The sequence below is a fragment of the Euwallacea fornicatus genome, chromosome 7, assembly GCF_040115645.1.
Source record: "Euwallacea fornicatus isolate EFF26 chromosome 7, ASM4011564v1, whole genome shotgun sequence".
Lineage (NCBI taxonomy): Eukaryota > Metazoa > Arthropoda > Insecta > Coleoptera > Curculionidae > Euwallacea > Euwallacea fornicatus.
The window spans coordinates 1,542,419-1,560,021 of NC_089547.1; the positions used below are offsets into that span (position 1 = coordinate 1,542,419).

A 17,603-nucleotide genomic window follows, 5' to 3' on the forward strand; every position below is an offset into this window, starting at 1 on the left:
AAAAAATTAAAAAGGTCTTCAAAGGTTTTTATTGATACAGTGGTCTCTGTGTAACGACGTTCTAGCAAGTTTACTAGACATTGTTAAGCTTGCAACCATCCAGACATTGCAGTGCTGGCAGAAGAAAAGTAAAAAAAATAAATGTAAAGATAAATTCGATAAAGAAGTAACTGTGTAAGAACAGATAATGAGCTTCCTAAGAGCTGTCAGAGTTCAACAACACAGAAAACCAATTTGAAGTTGTCAGAAACCATAATAAATATGTCCGAGGAGTTCCGATCGCCATATGCGTATTCTCCTATTCCTGACGGTTCGGAATGGGTTTTCCTCCAGTTGGAGAAAAGCTAAGAAGGACCGAGAAAAAAGTCTCAACGTGTCACATTTCTGCCAAAATAATTCTTTTTTGAAAATACGTGTTTTATAATGTCCCGTTTTCTTTCATACCTTGTATATTATTATATTACTCGCCAAATTCACGCATAGAATTGAACGGAAGCTTAAATTACTTTGATATATTCTGATGTTAAGTAATTGTCTGAATTGTGCTTAAAATATTCCAAATTCTATCAAAACGAGCCGTTACATAATAATAATAATAATAATGTTGTGGCTAAAATGATTAAAAAGGTCGTGTAGATTTTAAACGATGTTATGAAACGAATGTATCAAAATAATTCCTCAAACTTACCACATTGTACTAGAGCAATCTATTATTCTTGCATGTTGCACGAATGAGTATATGTTTTTATCAATACCAATAACGACTAAAATATTCTCATTAATGGTGTATCCCGCAAAAATAATTATAGGGGAATTTCTTTCTTTTTGGGAAAAAGATTTTTCTGAAACGTCCCTTTACATTTTCTTATTTAGGATGATTCATAACTATGGAGGAAAGTGTTAGGATAGGTATGTCAAAGGATTCAAAACAATTTTTTTTTCTTTACGTACTTTTTCTTAAATATTACTAATAAAACAGAATAAATTTAAGAAATTTTAAACACATTTACCATCTATTGAGTATATTAAATATTTGTTTTGGTTCCCTCGTTAACGAATAGTATCCATAATGTTTATGATGTTGTTGATCTCCTAGAGAAATTATAAATCAAGACCTAAACAACTAAATATTTATAACAATTTTCAAAAAATTCCAACTGTTCTAAAACATGAAAGGTCCGCTAATGGAATTCTTTTCACATATCACCAGGAAATGTGATATATTAATTTACCTCTTAATTCCTCAAACTACAATGTAACCTCTTGTATTGTAAAAGTCAGTACAAACGAGATTTCCCGTTCAATTCTCATTTAATCAAGCTTAATGCCATTAATCGTTCTAAAACACTAGAACACTACGTAAACACCATTTCAAAGTGACTTAAAGCGTTCAGAAATTACAACTGTCGAAAGTGTAAAAAGTGCCGTATTTTGAACGTTAGAGTTCAGAACTCAGGGCAACATTGGAAAAGGTGACTTCACGCGATGAAAATCTTCAAAATTTGCGATGAAGTAAAACAATGTATACAAGTACCATTTAGAATCAAAAATGTTAAATATTATTAGGTTTTTGGCCCATATCTATGTATCTATCTCGCAACTTCTGCAATTAAGTTGGTCTTCCACTTCTGCGGGGTTTTGAGATTGTTGCTGACCAAGAAAATTCAGAACAGCCTGTGTATTAGCCATCAATCGACATTTTTTTTTCGGCCGACACATAATACCATTACTGGTACCCATATACCTATTTCAGTCTAACTGTCAACTCTTTTCTACCAAAGAAAACTAATATAAGGCCAAACTCGCAACTAGCGATCGACAAACCGGAGGGTCATAAAATGTCGTCTGGTAACTTTGCACCCAGAAAATTCATTTCTCTCTGCGATTCAGCCTTTTGGTCCGTATTTCCCAAAATTTTCCTAGTTTCAGTCTTGTAGTTTAGTTTTATGTCAGATGATACTAACTGGCAATTAAAATCTGGTTTATTATATACAATGTCGAAAAAGTCTGGAGCATCGTTCACTGTTTAACATAATTTAGTGAAATTCGGGGGAGTGATGGTTTTAAAAAAATATAGCAAACTTGACGAAAAGCAGCTGTTCGAGAATCGATGAGTATAAACGTAGTTGACTTTTTTGTGAAACACTCTATATGTATATTATTACATTTTGAGATACGTCATGACATTTTAGGAAATTTAGATATATTCCGAATATCGACTTTTTGGAAACAATTTTTGGAATGTTCAACAAATATAGACTTAGTGAAAAAAAAGATACATAGAATTTTGGTTTCTTAATGCAATCTCTACTTATCTAATTTGTGTAATCTTGGACAAATAAAAGTCTTATTTTTTTGAAGAGGAAATTCCTTGGGGCATAATAATAGCAATACTAATGTCTCGAGTCGTATTACTTCCTTATTAAGCGCAATCTTACTTACAGATGATGGATCGCGCGTTCGTGGTCACTGATTAATGTCTAATGGTGATGATCATACCCGCTAAAAAATCCGTTATTTTAATGGCCACTTAATTAGTTCACAATTAGTTCTTTGCCTTAACATCCACTTGTGTTCTTCGCCAGCGGTCACCGCCATTACTCGGGATGTTTTAGTTACATGGAGTTGAAACCACAGAAATGGTCTAAAATGCGGATTTATGAAAGGTACCCATTAAAAAAAAAATCAGTACTTTGAAGTAAAATTTATTTACTGCGCGCATGTCGTGGCAAACTTAAACTTTAAATTCGACTCGGCGCAGTGTACTAGAATTTGTTGGCACATCCGTTATTTATTTAATGATAATGTGTTGTCTAGCGTCGGGGAAGTTTTGGATTTCAAAATATCCTACCAACATAGGAAGGGTATGAATAATTCACGAATTCTAGAATTGCTGCTCTTTGTACGGTATACGAAAAGCGGTATTTCGTTGGCTTTTTTCATTATCGATATTTCTTAACTTATTTCATTTTTGAACAACATGAATTCGTACCGTTAGCTACTAAAAAAGAAACGAGTTTAAACATAAAATAATGTTAAACGCTGAAACTAAATGGCACAGTACTCATTATGATGTCAGTAATATTAGCACTATTCAAAAGTCATTGGTAACGTATGACATCACAATAACCTTTCTGGCAATCATTAGGTGTAAAGTATTATTCTTAGTTATTCATTATGTAAGGTGAATATAGAGGATTCTAGGAAGAGTGAAACTCGTTAGAATCAAGAAAACTCTTAACATATTTCATAACCGTAAGTTTCATTTCTTATAAAGATTATTGCGCGATTTGGTCGAGAAAATTGAATTACATCATTTTATTTTGTAGTCGTGAAAATTGTCGTACATAAACAATTATTATTGTACGGTTAACTATTGTTGTTGTCTCTCTGCGATAATTCAATCATCTCGGTGTTGCTGGGTTTGTTATTCCTAAGACTAGACCTAAGACCGTAGACTTCGGATTTGGCCCAATCAATACCCAACGGGACTCATTGACCGTCAACTTCACTTGTACGGTCAAAGCTCAGAGATAGATCCGTAAGAGCCGTCATTACTCTAATACAATAAAATTAAATCGCCGTTTTTAATTTTGCGGTACCACCAACCTTTTCGCAAGTTCAACGGCCGCGTTGAAATGTAAAATGTCTGTGGCCGAGTAGTACGGTTTGTTTTTGGCCTGAAGATTCGAAATTTCCATGCCATTTAACGAGTTGTCTCGACACGCCCGGAGACCATCTCGTTAATATTTATTTTTGGAAATCGATTAAAGAATACTATTATTATCAAGGTTCGTTCGATAAGCGAGGCTATTGTCTGATGACACCGGTTCATTTTCCGACGTAAAGTGAGATTTCACCACTTTCATAAAATGTAATATTTTTGGTTTTTAAAATGCGCAGGTTATGTACTTGACTTCAAGGATTTCGAAAGTGCTGGGTGGGTTAATGAGAATTCGACGTTTTCTTGGTATTTGGTAGTTTCCGAAAACCCTCCACCTGACTCATCTTGACTTGGCACGGTGTTGCCACTCTATGGCGACAGATGGTGCCAGTGTGACGGGGTTTTCACGGCTCATTTCATCGTGGTCATAAAGTTCATGCGATGATTTGTGTCGGATTTTTATCTACATTTATTGATAGACAGTTGTTTACCAAGGTTAATGTTGTTTTATATGATAGACAAAAACAGGCGTACGAAGTTATTTGACAATCGTGGCATATTGGATGACACATCCCAGTCGATGGAATACGTTAACTTCACTACTGACACACACGCGCAACTAAAGTTTCCTACTTTTAAGCAAGAAGAAATTGCTGTTTATTACCATATTAATGTTTAGTAAAGCTTAGGAGCAGTAAGTATAAGAAAAAGCTTGATAACAATGAATGAGTAAATCTAAGGAACACCTGCACTATGATTCAGCCAGTCAACAGATCAGATCGCTTCCAACATTCCAATTCTCCGTATCGCGTGTGACGTCACCCGAATTCCGATCAGGGCTTTTCTTCCCGATCAGATGGACTAATCTTGTTCGAAATCATCCACCATTACGTTTTCATTGCATTACCACTTACTGCCCATTATGGGATAAGAGGAAGTTGCGCCATGATAGCCGAGGCTTTGTTCCTCCAATGCATGATATACGGGTGACTAATTTATTCTCACTAGCACCAACTACTTACTATTAATGGTGACTCAGATTTTATTGCATTTATGACCCCCATTCCAGTGATATTACATGGATTATTTACATATATAGGAATGCCGTTTTTTTCTGGGTTTTTTAGTAGTCACTTGAACAGACTATTGTATCTAATCTCGTGACAATAATCGGAAGATCAAGATATGTCCATTTGGGATATTGAAGACTCCAAATTTCACATGAAATGCTATTGAAGGTCATAATCCAATAATTGTTTTTTTTTAAGTGTCTAGTTTCTGAAGAACCATTTCACTGTTGCACATTTCTGTTTAAACATTTCATAGGAATAGATTCCTGAATTGAATAATAACAGTCCTGGGCTGCACATCATGTCGCTGACGTTAGACCGCAGATTATAACATATTATAAGGGGGCCACTATCGGAATTTGAGGTATTCATGTTTGCGGCGCTCAAGTGACAAAACCTCGAACTGCTAACACCAGTTAGTTTTATGTCCCTTGGAATCGTCGTAGCATTTCAGGGTTGCATTTTTTAATATTGACCCAACACATTTTCGGTAATACGTCAGAATGATGTAACGACTACGACAGCACACGCGCACCTTGATGAGTGGTAGTCGTCATTGGGATAGGAATGTCACGTGTCAAGTGATTGGCACGTCGTGGGTCTCAGCTATTAAAGAATCTGCCACATAAAGACACAATGTTCTGTTGAAATTGATATGTGTGTACATGTACCCAAACGCACTCCTACATTCTATATCGCTGAATAACGAAATATTCAAATTGAATCCGCTGGAATTCCTCCAATCAGCACCGAAAGGTGCACCTATGCTTTTCCTCTCCAAGAATCTGGGACATTCGAGGTCGCTTACTTCATTTTCGCACAGAGATAGTAAAGAAACATGGCGTCGGCCGTCTTTCAACTTTTGCCGAAGAAGGCAGGTACAGGTGGTTCTTTCTTCTATCCCAAAACCATTTGCCTGCTTTATTGCACTATACGAGGTGAAGCGGATCCATCCGAGTGACGATTTGCGTGGTCTACGTGGTACGGTAAAGTTTGCCACTTGGCTGTAACAATGGTTCTTTGATAGGCGAGGAATTCCGTACTTTCCTTGAAAAATTATTATACCAACGTTCCCCAGTGGCGTGCCCGGTTAATATCTAAAACAAACTTTATTTGATTGACGAATAATTATTGTGGATGACTCCGGTGTGTTATTGGAGCCCTTTTCAATGTGGGGGCGTCTCTGTCGTTTATGGACAGCACATGTTGTTTCAGCTGCGTTTCGCAGCTTTCGGGACCCAAATAAGAGCTTACTACATTACAAACGAGGCCAAGTCGAGTTTGGTAGTGTTATTTTACTTGTTTTTTTTTTTTATATCTTTAGTTTAATCTTTATATTTGTATGATCTTTATTTCCAGAGAAAAAAGCCATCGACTATTCAACCTTGTAGGTGCATGTATGCTGATGTAACAGATGAAACTGTGGTCAACACAGTTACATCTCTTACATCTATGCATAATTACTCATAAAATGCAAAGAAAACATTACATTACGATATGCTTCGATAGAGTGTTTGAAGGGAAACGGTAGCGGGCTCGTCTTGTAAGGCAAAGAAGGTTAAGTAAGAATGGTCCAGTTGTCACGCTTCTATTTCCATCTTGTCTGAATTTGTTGCAGTCTTTTCTTTATTCGTGTCATGTGTGTGCATTTATAGGTATAGCAATTGGTGGGGTACCTTGCCTTTGTGATCAGCCTTAGTGCAATCTGCTCGGTTGTTTGTTTTATTCCTGTTTGTTATTGATTTTTCTCGTGCATTTGCCCTCAGTGTGTGACCGTAGACTAACAATGGTCTGCAGATGGACTTTTCTATTTTTGTTACAGTTTTTGCACTATTCCCTTTATCTTTACACGTCAGCGATCCACAATAATGTGTTTGCTTAATAGTTTCTAATATTATATGTATTTTGAACGTATTTAGTAGATATCAGTTTCTGTCGATTATTAATCTCAAATATTTTACGTTCGTTAGCGTCTAAAATATTTCTTCCGCTTACTCGGTCATTTTGTCATGGACAGTAAGTGCAGTATCGTCAGCGTATTGTGTTGATTGGTCTTTATATTTTTGACAAAAGAGTATGTTGTTCAGCGTTAGTTCGCACATTCTGGGACACCCTGCGTATCGTGGCAGCATACATGATAAATGAAAGATGAAAAAGGCGATTCCTAAGGAACACCTTGTTCAAAAGCAAAAAGGCAGTGCAAGAGTGTCGTCAAGTCCTACTTGTAATTGTTTGTTTTTCAATAAGTTTTTGTATTTGAATATTGTATAATTTGTAAAGTAATCGACGGCGCGAGACGCTGTCTGTCAAATGCCGTATTAATATCCATAAATAGATTCGCTAATCATCTTCTACCATTTAGATATATATTATTTGTATGTTCATCGTCAAAGTAGAGAGTAGATGAATAGTCGTACGTTTCGATTTAAAGCCATATTGATATCTTAGTGTATGGTTTCAGATCAGTTCTCGAAGTCTGTTTTTTATTATGTGTTCAAAAGCACTTATGTGTTTAAATAGCACCGGGCGTAATAAAGTCTGTAGTTTGACTTTGTATGTTGCCCAGTCCCTTTTGTAGAGTCCATTTTTTTTTTTAAGTGTGTGGAATTATGTTTGTAATACAATTGTACAGCTGGTTTATGTGCGCGTGAATTTCTGGAATTAAGCTCTTTAGAATTTTACTATATATTTTTGTCCTTTCCTGGTACTGTGTTTTTGATATCAGTTAGTGTTTCATCATATTCTTTGTGGGCAATTAGCTTGTATTTGTAGTCTTATGGATTGTTGAACTATTTGTCGCATCAGTTGTTTGTCGAAGTCCAGAAAGTCTTTTGCAAGCGTCCCCAAATGCAACAGTTTCATCTTTGTCTCTGTAACGTTCCGTGTCGCCTTCGTTGCTTGTGCCAGTGATTTTTTTTTTTTGTATCATGATGTAGTTTTTTAATTTTTTGCCATTACGATTTTCCTTTGTGCTGTTCAACTTCTTGGCATGTGTCCAACCATTTGTTCCGTCAATATTGGAGTATCAGCGTCTTTGTTTCCTTTAAGTTAAGTATTTTATTTTAATTCATTATCTTATGAGTGTGTCTGTGTGTATGTAGAGTCTATTCAGTTCCCTTTTACGTTTGATCAGTTTCAATACGAATTTGGGCAAAGTATGTTGGTAAAAGACGTTCTTCGGATAAGGAGAAACTTTCTATTGTAGCTCTAGGGTGTTTTCTATGGAAATGAGCTGGACATATGCATGCAAGTGTCTTCGGATCCTGTCCGTATTGGTTTTGATTCAGTAAAATTTTTCAACATTGCATTTTACAGACGGCATAATTTGCCTTTGTTGTGAGTCGATGGTAAAAGTCACAGCCATATGATTTGATCCAAGTTTGTAGGTCCAGCTTATATTGTATATCTTATTTATAAGATTCCTTGTAGGAAGTAAAACGTGCGATGTTAGATCTCAATTCTCGAACATCAGGGAAGTCGACGGTTTTTTTTCAGTTTTTGTTTCATTTTCTCATTTGTTTTTGTTTATCCTAACAGAGAGGCAATAAATAGAGAAAAATAACGTGTTGTGTTTCTATTTCTTTTTGCTGGATATCATTGAAGTATGACGAAACAATGCACTAATACTACGTTAAACTTGCTAATGGAATTATGCCTTAACGGCCATTGAAATACAGTAGAACTCAGCTGTAACGAACACTTGATTATAACAAACACGGATATATGTCAAGCCATATTTGTTGATAACATACCATATTTATTATTTTCTGGAGCTTTGAACTCGGTTATAACGAACCGTGGGGAGATGTTGCTAAAAATTTAAGGAAGAAATTTGGGACGTCTCGATCAGAAATATTCGTTGTCAGGATTTTAAGATTATATTTTAAACATTCTGGTTGTTCATACATCCAAAGAGCGATTTTACATTAATGGTGTAAAGGTTAATACTACTGATTACATACTAAAGGAACTGATAACGTATTTTTCAAAAACAAACTTTTAATTTCTTAAATTAACACAAGCAAATAACAAAAATAAATACAAATTATATTTTTGATCTAAACGTCACAAATTGTCAAGTGTGACCATGGTTGTTTTTCAGTTATCAATGACTAGTCAAATTCGTAAAAAATGGTCAAATTCCTATTTGGGAAAAAAAGTTGATGATGGCATTTAAAAACCGAAACGTCGTAGCTTCGTAAAACAATTTTCATGTAATAAACTTCGCTTTAATTTAATATTTCTCTTGTTACTTTCCAATTTTTGTTGTTTTTGTTTTGCATTTAATATATACCTATTTACTACAACACAAAATTGTATAATTTGACGTATGGTTAAAACAGAAATTTTGAATCAACAAGCTTTTTTTCGTCGGTTGCCTATAATGAACCTTCGCATATAACGAACGACAGGTAAAGTCCTTTGAAGGTACGTTACAGCCGAGTTCTACGATACATAGATGAGTAGAGCAAACAATGACGATTTTATTAGCGCTGTGGAAATAAAAAGTAAGTGTACCGTGCTCCTTACGTCATATATTGAAAGTTAAAAAAAAAAAATAGTGCGACGCCTGATGAGCTAAAAGCAAACTGAAGGAACTGTCATTTGAGGTTATTATTTATGCCTTACTTCGGTATGTTCGTTCCGCAGCGCCCTCATCAATAGCCAAATTTCGTGACAAATAATGAACAGTGACAGAATTCGACAAGTGACTTAGGTTAGAAATTAAGCGAAAACGCCCACTTAAGCTTTGACGGTGACGACAGAATTACTATGAATGAAAATGAACAAAATACACAGACTTTTTTTTATAAAATAATTTGCGTTCGAAGCAAAACTAATTTGATTTAGGAAATGCCGGCACGTAGAGGCAACGGCGTATCGTCGTGGTACCGCCCGTTCGCCGACGTCTCATATAGCGGGCAAACAACGATCTAAGCAGGCCGGGCAGCGCGCCTACTTAACGGCCGTCGACCTTCCAAGGTCACTGCTCGTCTGCTTGGCGATGCGGATCGTATTTAAATTGGCGACAGTCACTTGTTCCTCTTTCGCACCGGGTCCTCCGGATTCAGATTTGATCTTGCTCCACTTTTACTGCCGCTGCGCGAAATGTGTGCGTTTGTTGCACTGCATTGCAGCATTGTTGTTTTTTTTTTGTTTCTTTTTTTTTATTGGCCGGAGCACCTACTCATAACGGTATCCGATAATTAAACTTTGAGGAGGCTGATTGCCTGGCCGATGGTTCCAATCTAACGCAGGTCACCTCGGAAAGGACGGAAAAACTACTGATACTGCATATGACGGGTGACAGTTTAAAAAAGAAACTTGCGGTAGGCGTCGAAACAAAAATTTTACTATCTAGCATCAAACATCTGACAAATAGACAACAGTTGATGTATTTATTCAAGATGTTTCGACGTCTACTTGAGATTTTTTTAATGATGATTCTTTGTAAAAAAGTCATCAGATGCGCGCATCTTTGACATACTTGGCCATTCATTTATGTGGAGGCGACTTTCACGCTTACCATGACGTCCGGGAGCAGAGGGCATTGGCTCGCTATTCCTGTGCCTTGTTGATAAATAAATACGAGTAATTTAATATAGAGTGAGGAGCCACTTGTTTAGCTGCCGGCTTCAATTTAACCTGAGCATTATCGAGAAGCAAAGAGATGTCACTGCCCTTGTGGGATATAAATGCTTAGAAAAATACTTCACAGCTCACATTTTTCTGTCATTTGCTTCAGTTGATTTTGATAAACAAAAAAAAAATTCGGAAAGTCCTTTCGACCTAGAATAATTGACGAACATTTATTTTAGGTGAAAAAAAATTACAATCCTATACAGGGCAAAAAAAGTAGCATGCTACTGTAGCTACCAAATTCAGTTGGTTGAAAATCAACAAAATTGCATGACTTTTTTACCCTGTACGGCATTGCGAATTTATTTCCAATTGGTGTGCACCAAGGATTCTGAGACAAATTAACTTTTAGAATATTTTTTGTTCAAGAAATTCGTCAAGACGATTCCGACATACAAACGCCCAAAAATGACTTGAAATACTGTCGTTTTGATAATTTTGGTGAACAATTTATTTGTTTGTCGTTTATACTCAGTTGTGGGTGCAGGAAAAACATCTAAAGGAAAATATTATTTGTATAACAAGATTCTTGACCAAACAGAGCATTCATTGTTGGTATTCTTTTATTGCATCGTTTTATTTTTGCGTTTTTTACAAATATTAGTTTGGTGTTTTTTCGGAATTTCCGGAGAATGATTTTCAACAATTTCCGATTTTGCTGTGATCGTTTTTCAATTTTTTCTAAACGTTTAGTGTTTAATTATAATTATGAACCTCTTTTATATTTTTTTCTTTACTTTCAGACACATAATTCTAGCAGCGCCGTAGGTGCAGTAACCCGGCACTTTCATCAACAAAACACGCATCACCAACACGGCCAACACTCACCCGGAGGGGCGCAGCACCAGTTCGCAGGCGCCGGTGGAGCACCGATCAAGGGGTGCGCCTTAGGTTAGTGTTAAATTAAAATTTAATTTATTTTAAACAGTGTAGGTGCAAATTTGTTAGAATCTTCAAAATGCTTGAATCTAATATTTCACAAGGAATTGAGTAGCATATATTGTTGAAGCTCGATAATTTCCTTGACACTACTAAAACCAAGAGGAAATTCAAACGATAGATGGCAAAGGAAGAATGATAGTTTTGATTACAGGAGACATGACACTACGGAGTGGCCGGCAAGGTCGCCAAGACTGAACCCTTTAGATTTTTTCATTTGGGTAATATTAAGGACAGAGTCAATTAAACTGAAGACAACGTTCAAAGTCGGGAACCCCCTGTTTTTAATGTTTTGAAATGAGGTTAATTGTTTTCGTTAATTATCTGCAAATGTTCAATTATTTGGCATACGAAAACATCACAAATATTTAGCGATTGCGTTGTTTGACATTTTATTAGGGCTTTGAAACGCCTTGTTGAGAAATTTCTGTCCCATGTCTGTGTGCCTAATGGAAAAAATTTGCACTCTTTTTAAAGATGGATCATCTAATTCCACGTAATGATTAATTTGATTGGTGGTGTGCAGAGACTGCAACGGTAGAATCCCTTGCCGTACAATAAGACGTTAAAGAGGGCTGTTTATACCTCCGCAATTAACAGAAGACTTAATAGTGCAAGTTCAACACATCGCAGACTATCACCGTGTAGCCATGACATAATGTTATCTCATCGTAAGCGAGGAACTTTTTATTAGTTTTGTTCAAAATTTTTGAGGTACTGTGTAAATCCGTTTATACCGAAGTTGGTTTTACAACGAGATATTATATGTTTCTTAATGGACACCATTGTCGGGTCTTTAATATCCTAGGCGAAGGAAAAGCTTCAGATGAGCCGAATCAGTACCTTCGGCTAAATAGTTTTTATCGCTTATCATGCATAGTGCATTTTTAAGAGGTTCGACAAAAACAAATTTATTTTGATACACTCTGTTTTTAATACACAACCAAAAAAATAATCTAAGAGATTGAAATCCGACAATCTCGTCGGTCGTTATGGTGTCACGTTTACCGTAATGAAAACTATGTATTTACACTACGAGTTAACCTAATTATATAAAAGACATGGAAGACTTGATATGTTTCATAATAAATTAGTATCCCGTATATCGTTTCTGCTTTGTTGGGTACAATCAGGACGTAATTTTAGGTGCACCCATGGCCACCCAGCACCAGACGCCGGGCTATCGCGGCCAGTGGAGCACCGTGGGCGCGGGACATCAGCACCCAGCCGCAGTGGGCGGCGCGTACCAAGCTTACCAGAGGTACCCGGCTGCACAGGCCCAGCAACCTCCCACCGCTGCTCAGCTACCACAACCTCAGCAGCAACATATTTCGTATAGTAGCGCCGCATCTAGCTACAATAACACGAATTCGGTTAGTACCATGTACCTTAAAGATATGCATTCGTAACTATTATTCGTTCTTGAAGCAAAAAATCGAACTGTCCCTTTAATTTTCTTGCTTATTATATATTTTCTTGTATATTTTTGCATTATAAGCTAGTGCAAAAATAATGCTTTTTCTGTGGTGACTCTAATGTTGCTTGTTACTTCAGGAATATTTCTAAAGACCCTCAATTTCCGTTTTAAAATTTTCATTTCCTAATCGTTGCAACGAAGGAGCAAATAACAAAATGAGCTTATTCCCTACGGCTTGATCACTGTGTTCATAGCAACAAGACAAAACGCGAACATCAACAGGCCGGCGGCTCTTTTGGTAACGAGAAATTTCTTTCAACTTTCTTGTCCCGAAAAATCTTTTGCCAGCAAGTTTTTACTTCATTTTATGGCCGACAAGATTCTTGCCAGACCAAAAAACCAACCTAAAAAAATAATTATCGTGTTATGTATTTCATTTAACCATGATCACGTCATAACCAGAAATTGTTTAGCTAAGAAGAGCTTTAATACAAACTTGTAAAAGCACCAAAACTTGGAAATAAGTCGTGCGTTCTAACTCATTAAATAATACAGAATTTCTGTATGAGATAATGTAGTAAATTTTAATCCTGAATTGGTATGTTTAACATTTCCAAATAAATCACTTAACCGTTCGGTAAGTCTATTTTTATTTTAGGGCTATTTTCGCGTTTAAAGCATTTAAATTTGCGTTTCAAACAGAAACTGACCGTAAGAAAGTGGGATTTCACGGGGGGATTTATTATATTTTTTCATTGAATTCTGAGAATTTACGTCAATTATTGGTTGTTTGATGACCTTGGCCATTTCTTGAAATATTAACTCCAATCACTTGTTATGGAAGATACGCATTTGTCGTTTTTATCAAGTTTTGGCTATTTGTCATCTATTTAAAATTACCCGTTTGATGATTTTCGTTTTCGGTGGTTTTCACTTTATCAATTTCTGCAAAATTACGGTCTCATTGCTGACATGTTTTCCAGCGATGACTGGACGCAAGTATACAGCAATTGATTAATAAGAAGTATTTTTGGATGCAATAACATGACAACTGCCGAACATGAAAACGATTTAGAAATATTAAATAAATATTACTCATATACAGGCACCAGTTTCCGTAAAAACTCATTTTGATTATAGTCTTGTCTTTAATTGATAATTGTCTTATCTTATCGTATTTAATTTAATTTTAAATTATACTCCTTGTATTTATTTGGGCTTTTGCGTAGGGCGTGCACCCATTCGTTCGATACTCTTTTCTTTGTGTTTTACGTCGTGACAGCTCTGTCAGTTGATACGTCATAATATCAACCACCCGTTCTCTCAATTGTCGAAATACAACAATTGCCATACATCAAACCAAATGCATCAAAAGTTCAAAGTATCAGTCACGTGACGTGAAATTGGTCCTAATGTAATATAATCTTCTTAACTCCCTTCTTTTTTGCAGTACGGCAACCAACGCGTTCCGACCGCCACTTCGCCGTCGAACGCCAGCAGTTCCAGCAGCAACGCGGGCGGCAGCCAGTCGGGCGGAGGCGCGCAGGCTCCGGCGGGCGGCATGCAACAGCAACAGGCGGCCAACGCGATCAACAACTCGGTGTCGTCCAATGGGTCGGCCCAGAGCCATGGATCGGAGCAGCTGAGCAAGACCAACTTGTACATCAGAGGATTGAATCCGAGTACCACTGACAAGGATTTGGTCAATATGTGCCAACAGTAAGTACTTACCAAAGATCTAAGGGCTTCACAAACCACCACAGTCCACACGAATAACGCACCTAAACGATCGACAACGTGATGATTCGCACATGTGTTTAGCAACTTTAGAAATTAGTTTTGATCGGAAATTCCCTAAATACAATAACAGGAATGTGGAGAGTGAATCGAGAAAAATATCCAAAGGGGCGAGATTTTCTCATGGTGGTAAATGGGTTGAAATTTTGTTTGAAATAAAACGAATATTACACATTCATTGGAAGGACTATAGGTTGGAAAATATTCAGGAAACCAACAAGTGTGATATTGTCATTATAAAAATTTTGGGGGTGACCATGAGCATCAGATTATTCTACACGCATTGCGATTCTCACAGATATATTTTTCTCTTTTCCCTCATAGGCCTGCTTTTACTTCCAGAACTAAATTCATTTTTCTTCCTTTAGGTATGGTACAATTATATCTACCAAAGCTATTTTAGATAAGAATACTAACAAGTGTAAAGGTAAGTACATTTTGCAGTAGATGCTATCAGTTGTTCTACATAGGTCGGTCTGTTCCAGGTTACGGATTCGTAGATTTCGAAAGTCCAGTGGCCGCGGAAGGCGCCGTCAAAGCTCTGACCGCCCGCAACATCCAGGCTCAAATGGCGAAAGTGGGTATTTGGTATCATCCACGTAGACCTGCCACTGTACGTTTGCATGCAAGTAATACCTAGCTTTATCTCTGACTTTGACACAGTTCGCTCCGATTCCGCGCACCAAAACGCTCATTCGGACCAAGGATCCAGCTGTGACAAAGTTCCCAAATAACATTTAAAAAGATCGATTCTAATGGAACGCGCCACTGTCCGCGGACACTAGAGTTGACCTTAGTTTTGTACATTGTGTTCTCGATACCGATCCGTAGTCTAGACTGTGATGTGCTATGGCATAGGTGCATGACGTTTTTATAGATGGTTCTTCCAAATTCTTCTTTCAAAAGTGACGAAAATTGACCGTTTTTTTTTTTTTGTATGGGGAACGTGAACTGAAAGGGAGCACCAACAGGGGCGGGCTATGAAAACTCCTTTTTACTAAATTAGCTATGAAAGTGTTAGCAGATTAGTAAACATGATCAGGTAGAATTCTTTATTGTTATGTCCAGTCCACTACTATTTAAGTTCTTTCTAATTTTTTTACTTTATCCCGGAAACATGTTAAATTTCTGGTTGTGTATGCAAGTTTAAGAGTTTTTTAAAACATAGTTTCAGTTGTCAACAGGGCGGTTACTTTCAAAACGTCGCGTGTAAGTAAAATTATTATAATCACACCTCCTTATCCAGTAACAATTTTATGTTATTTGATGCATTCTGACACTATCTTTTCCTTCTAAATTGATCCCACCGAACAACACTTAAAGGTTTCTAACTTGGAATGTGGCACGGCTTAAGTTTTTTCGGATCTCCCCCGTTATTTTTTCAAACGCGAACTGGGCATAATAATACTAGTGTATTAATGGCTGTACAGTAACCTCAAAGGCATTGCATGTTGTATAAATCTACAGTAAAATATCAGACTACAGTGGCAATTTACTATAATGCATTAATTTGTACAGACTTGATTGGATTGTGGCACTATCTGACTAACATGACGTATTTAATATTAATTTGTATTTAAACTCGTGTGGCAAATATTTTTCTTTGAATTTAGTTTTTAATACACGTAACGATAACGCGATTGGAGAGTGGAAAAAAAGGCATTTCTTGCAGCATTTTTCTTTGCACCTAGCTGAGGTATTGCATCCAAGGAATGTCACTTTTACACTTGAAGTAAGTTTTCACACATGAGTAAAAAAAGTCGTTGATGAAAACGGTGTGTGACTACTTCGCTACTATCAATAGACAAATAGTACAGAATTCCTAAGGTGAATGGCACTCGATATTAATGGTTCCCCCTCTCGCAGCAACAAGAACAAGATCCGACCAACTTGTACATCGCAAATCTGCCGCCGAATTTCAAAGAGTCTGACTTGGACACGCTCCTGTCAAAATACGGACAAGTGATATCGACTAGAATTCTACGGGATTCACAAGGTGAACCCATTAGCAACAGGCCAGTGGAGAGACGCGATTTTTAAGTGATCGCTTTTCAGGCATATCGAAGGGGGTCGGGTTTGCTCGCATGGAGTCAAAGGAGAAATGTGAGCACATCATTCAGATGTTCAACAACAAGTGTTTGTCGAATTACAAGGAGCCATTGTTGGTCAAGTTTGCCGATGGCGGTAACAAAAAAAAGAATTTGTATAATAAGGTAAGTTTTGTCCGGATCAAGGTGCAAATCTACCAGACCCATCAGCGTCAATCATTATTAGATTGGCGTAAGTGTTTTAAATTCTACAGGTAAAAATACGTAATGTGGCAATTCTCAATTTTTCAAATAAATGTAGGGAGGCTCAAATGAAATGGGTATTCGGTCGTAATTGAGACATATAGGTGAGGTTTCGGGATGAATTCGAAGGAGGGAAGGGAACAGAAATTTATTACCGTACCAAAAAGATAGGTATGCTCCTCGTGTTAGTCTCCAAAACGAAATTAATGATGTACAATTTCCGGAAAACCATATTTTGCAAAATTTTCAGGATAATTTCTTGGAAAAATATGAAACATTGAAAATGAATAACAGCTTAACTAAATTTTTATTTCTAATGTCTTTCTTCTCATCAATTAAGTGGTTTGTTTTACAGAATAATGACAATTCAATGAAATGGCGTGATAACAACGAAGCGATGGGAGGAATGGCTTATCCAGCTGAGGCATTAGCCACCAATGGAGTTGCTGGTCAGCACATGATACCGGCTACTTTTAACTATAGCAGGCATCCGCTTAGTCAGGTAATTGCATATGGCGAATTAATGGCTTTGGATAGTTATTTCAAAAACTAATATTAATTGAGTATTAATACACGTATTATTTACATTACATGTGTATTATCATACACACATTTTTCCATCGACTGCATCGCAAAAAAACCAAAAGTACATGTGTAAAATTGAAATCTTTGTGGGGTATATTTTGTATTTCGTACCGCCTTTCAGCATTAGTGCAGATGGGGCGACTCTGGTAATGCTTGGCATAACGTGGGCGATGGTTGAGCGGTGGGGTCGATGGCTCGTT

At 36.9% G+C, this 17,603-nt stretch overlaps 1 protein-coding gene across 8 annotated transcripts in view; it reads left to right on the forward strand.

Annotated features, from left to right (window-relative positions):
• The window catches only part of shep (alan shepard), a 39,564-nt gene that overhangs the window by 14,654 nt on the left and 7,307 nt on the right, over window positions 1-17,603 (forward strand). For 7 of the 8 annotated variants that reach the window (XR_010732280.1, XM_066284265.1, XM_066284260.1 and 4 more), the window contains exons 2-9: window positions 11,118-11,265; window positions 12,460-12,686; window positions 14,181-14,449; window positions 14,896-14,954; window positions 15,013-15,140; window positions 16,394-16,523; window positions 16,583-16,740; window positions 17,174-17,320. Coding sequence is in view for 7 of the 8 variants with exons in the window: in XM_066284260.1 (XP_066140357.1) it covers window positions 11,118-11,265; window positions 12,460-12,686; window positions 14,181-14,449; window positions 14,896-14,954; window positions 15,013-15,140; window positions 16,394-16,523; window positions 16,583-16,740; window positions 17,174-17,320 (1,266 nt within the window). In the remaining variant the exon portion in view is untranslated. The remainder of the gene's footprint in view (window positions 1-11,117; window positions 11,266-12,459; window positions 12,687-14,180; window positions 14,450-14,895; window positions 14,955-15,012; window positions 15,141-16,393; window positions 16,524-16,582; window positions 16,741-17,173; window positions 17,321-17,603) is intronic. The other variant, XM_066284262.1, reaches the window with a different exon arrangement.